At 40.4% G+C, this 4,237-nt stretch overlaps 1 protein-coding gene across 2 annotated transcripts in view; it reads right to left on the bottom strand.

The window, feature by feature from the left end:
- AAK1 (AP2 associated kinase 1) overlaps positions 1–4,237 on the bottom strand; it is a 156,880-nt gene that overhangs the window by 8,445 nt on the left and 144,198 nt on the right. For both annotated transcript variants that reach the window (XM_008585992.1, XM_008585991.1), the window contains exon 17: positions 752–853. In XM_008585992.1, the coding sequence (XP_008584214.1) occupies positions 752–853 (102 nt within the window). The remainder of the gene's footprint in view (positions 1–751; positions 854–4,237) is intronic.

Genomic DNA, 4,237 nt, shown 5'->3' with positions numbered 1-4,237 from the left:
CTCCCGCGCCTCGCTCAGCCAGTGAGCGGGAACCGGTCTGTATGTGGGATCCGAACCCTCGGGCGGGAGCGCCGCCGCGCTTCCCAAGCGGCGCACTACCCAGTGCGCCACCGGGCCGGCCCCTGAATTCTGGGACTTTTTGCCCAAAGGTATTACTATGTCTCTAATGACTGTATCTTCCTGGAGTTCAGGGGTCTTGGACATTTTGTAGGTCTTGCCTGCCTTGCTGTCACAGCACAGGAAAATGCAAGACCAAGCCCCTGTGCCCTGGCTTCTATTCATAAGGCTTAACCAGTAGGCAATGTGTTCTCTCAGTTACTCTGTTACTGATACTTGGCACAGACAAGAGCTTTCTAAAGAAGAATTTGCTAAATTCCATTAAGGTCAGTAAAGGTAAGGTCCCATTAGAAACCAACTTTTTTCATGAAGCTTTTGTAAATAAAGGTGAATTTTTCCACATTCCTCCTCATTCATAAGAAATTCACTCTAGAAATCGCAGGATATCAAGAAAGGAAAAATAATAGTGTTGTACCCCTGGGAAGAAGAGAAAAACACTTCATTTGGAGTGATAAGTGAGATTAAATAGCCTTGGCTTCTAGGTTAGAACAAGGCATAGCTCCAAACCAGGAGGCTTCGTGGCATATCCACTCCTTACCAGGGCTATTCACTAGGGATCTGTTAACTAGGTACTTATTCTGGAAACAGACACACATACCACGCATGACTGAAGAAACAGAGATGATGACTTTACCAATTACAGCATCGGAAGTGCTACCAAAAGGATCTGTCATAGGCAAGAGGTCAGGGAGCAGAAGAGAAGTGTCAGGAGATTTGAGTCCCTCAATTAGTTTTTCTAGGTTGTACAGAGAAGTAAAGAAAATAAAAATGCAATGAGATATTAAAGCAAGTAGATCATTCACTGTTTTCTAGGCAAACACCTTTTAGGCATCAATATTTCATATAGATTCACCATAAAAATATATATTATCAATATCTTGTTAACAATAGGCTTTCAAAATTTGCAGTTTAGAAGTGATTATTTCCCCAAGTGAAGTAGTCACTTTGAAAGGCATTCAAGATGCTGGCCCTAGCTTTCTTTGTCTGCTTGTTTTACACATAATAAAATTCACCAATTTTAAGTGTACAATTTGATTAGTTTTGACAAACATACACATTGACGTGATCACCACTGAAATAATATAGAACATTCCCAATACCCCAAAAAGTTACTCTGTGTCTCTCTACAGTCAATGTCTTCCTCTTTCCCCAGACTTTGGTAACAATGGATGTTTTCTATCCCTATAATTTTGCCTTTTCTAGTATTTCCTATGAATGGAACCATACAGCATGTAGCCTTTTGTGTCTGGTTTCCTTCATTTGTTCTGTTTTATTGCTGCATAGTGTTCCATTATATGAATGTACCACATTTTGTTGATCCATTCACCAGTTAATGAATATTTGTTTGCTTCCAGTTTTTAGCTATTAAAAATAAAGCTGCTATAAACATTTGCATATTGTCTTTGTGTATTCATTTCTCCTCCTGGGCTTAGTTGTGAAACTCTTTTTTCTTCTATTATTGTATTTAGAAACAGTTTATAACTCATCAAGAGAATCAATTCAATCACACTTAAGTTAACTTCAACAATCACTTATTGTCTGCCAACTGTACACCTGTGACATGCTGGTACTCTTATTATTCTACAGTCAAATCTCGCAAAATTCACATAAGCCTGAAGATGGATTACTGTTGATGCCTTTTATCTAGGAAATAAAAGCACATTAGAAGCTACTAGACGTGGTAACTTAGTGTGTGACAATATGTATACATTAAGATTTCTTCCAGGCTGGCCAGTTAGCTCAGTTGGTGAGAGCACAGCCTTATAACACCAAGGTCATGGGCTGGGATCCCTATACCATCCAGCCACACCCCCCCCACACCCCAAAATATTTCTTCCAAAACAATTTCTTTAACCCTGATCCATCAACAACCCTCTATTTAACTTTAACCTACCCTGGTAGAACATTAACTTGAAACAAAATAACAAATCATGGAATCTTACAGGAAGAAGGGAATTTAGATCTCATATCTCCTGTTACTTATGAGGAAATTTAGGTCACATAAATTATATGACTTGCCCAGTTAAAGGCATGTCAACAATATTTTTTCTATGACAGAAATAAAATGCTATTAAGATAAAAGTGTAATCAAAATGTTTGGAAAAAAGTGACAAAGTTCAAGTATGTGTATGTAACATTTTAATGGATCTGTATTCTTCTAAGGCATTGGGAATTGAGATAAGCAATAAATAAACTGATATTCATTGAAGGAAAGGAACCAAATTTTAGGTGATCTGTAATAAAGGTGATCTATAACTACGCAGGTCAAACAAAAGAATGGATTTTAGTGTCTTGGCAAATCATTTGCTTTGGTACAATTAACACTCTGCAGAAAAAGATTTTTACTATTGAGCCAATTTACCATCTTTGAAGTATATGAAATGTAGATAATTTTTAACAAATGACAATCTGCTACATTTCTCATTTATATCTGGTTCATATTGAAGAAAGGAAGGAAGAAAAAGGAAGCTTCTCAATAGCAGGGGGGAAAAAACCTAGCAGGGTACTAACCAAGTATACAAGTGTAATTATACCGGCATTAACCTAGCACTGTACATGAATTTTCTAACAAGAAGTGACGTTAATGGGCCAGCCTGGTGGCGCACTGGAAAGTGCGCCGCCTGGGAGCGCAGCGGCGCTCCCGCCAAGGGTTCGGATCCCATGTGGAGACTGGTTCCCGCTCACTGGTTGAGCGCGGTGCGGGCGCAACACCGAGGGTTGCGATCCCATTGCCGGTCCCCGGTGCGGGCGCGACACCGTGGGTTGCGATCCCGTTACCGGTCAGTAAAAAAGACAAAAAAAGGGAAAAAAAAAAAAAAAAGAAGTGACGTTAAAAATGTCTTTGACAATTTTTAGCATAGCGGTAAAGATAGTTTTCCTAAAAAGTCTAACTTTTCATTGTTCTGAATACTAGTTTTTGTTTTATTCCCCCTACCAGCAAAGCCTTTTATTTAAAAAAAAAAAAAGTAATTACAGATGACCCTGGAGCAATTCCTGAAATTTCTGACATTATCTCCTCATCTGGAAGGTGGAAATACACCCCCCCACACACACTTTTTTTGTCTTGGTCACTCAAGTGCCATCTCCCCTTATCCTTTTCCCACCTTCCCTGACACATCAGGAACCTTCTGGAGTAGTCTGCACTCACTTCTCTTGCAGCCCTTACAACATGACTGAAGGCACGGAATGTGTCTTCTTAACCTCTGTATCCCCATTTCTTGGTTTCCTCTCATACTCCCTGCCACATCTATGCCTTCTGGCTTGATTGGGGAGGTGGGGAGAATAGGAGGTCAGCCAGAAAAAGTCAGTACTTGAACAAGAATCTAACTCTTTTATGAGTCATTAGCAAAATCCATGTGAGAGGATAAAGAAGTACATGTGTGTGCATGTGTATTGTGTGGTGAGATGGTATGGGGTAAACTGTCAAATTTAGGAAGATTTATTTTCTGCCCAAACCTTGAAGTAACAGGCTAATTTATATGGTTATTGCTGCTTGGGAATATCCAAATAGTGGGAATGTGGGAGGGAGGAGCAGGGAACAGAATAATACCAGGCAGAAAACTAGGATTGGGAGTACAGACCACAGTCTATGTAAGGCAGACAGCATGCACAAAAGAAGCTGCTTTGACTCCCAGGACTCTTACAGTTACTCAGTGGCTAGCACCCAGGTGCCATCTTAACAACAGTTATCACATTTGTAGAGTTTAATGTCATACATTTTCATTCATTATTCGTTTTTAAAAACCCTGGGTTTATGAATACTAAATAAAGTTGAGGAGAATGGAGATCAGAGACTATGAGAATGTGTGACCTGCCCAAAGTCACAAATAAGACATGGTAGAGCCTGGACTTTTTGAAGTTCTCTTCACATGTTGCCTACAGGGTCTGCCTATCTCCATCAACACAAGAGGATGGGTCTTCATGTAGACATGGTCTCAGGTACAACGGTAAAGTTGTCAAAGACATGCTGGCACTGGAAGGAACCTCAGATCTTACTCAATTTAGCCTTGTCATTTATGGATAAAGAAACCAGCTCCAGGGCCAGCCCCGTGGCTCACTCAGGAGAGTGCGGTGCTCGTAGTGCCAAGGCCACGGGTTCGGATCCTATATAGGGATGGCC

Source organism: Galeopterus variegatus, unplaced genomic scaffold, assembly GCF_000696425.1.
Source record: "Galeopterus variegatus unplaced genomic scaffold, G_variegatus-3.0.2 Scaffold3793, whole genome shotgun sequence".
Classification (NCBI taxonomy): Eukaryota; Metazoa; Chordata; class Mammalia; order Dermoptera; family Cynocephalidae; genus Galeopterus; species Galeopterus variegatus.
The sequence above is the reverse complement of the archived record's forward strand: the minus strand, read 5'-3'. Positions and strand labels throughout refer to the sequence as shown.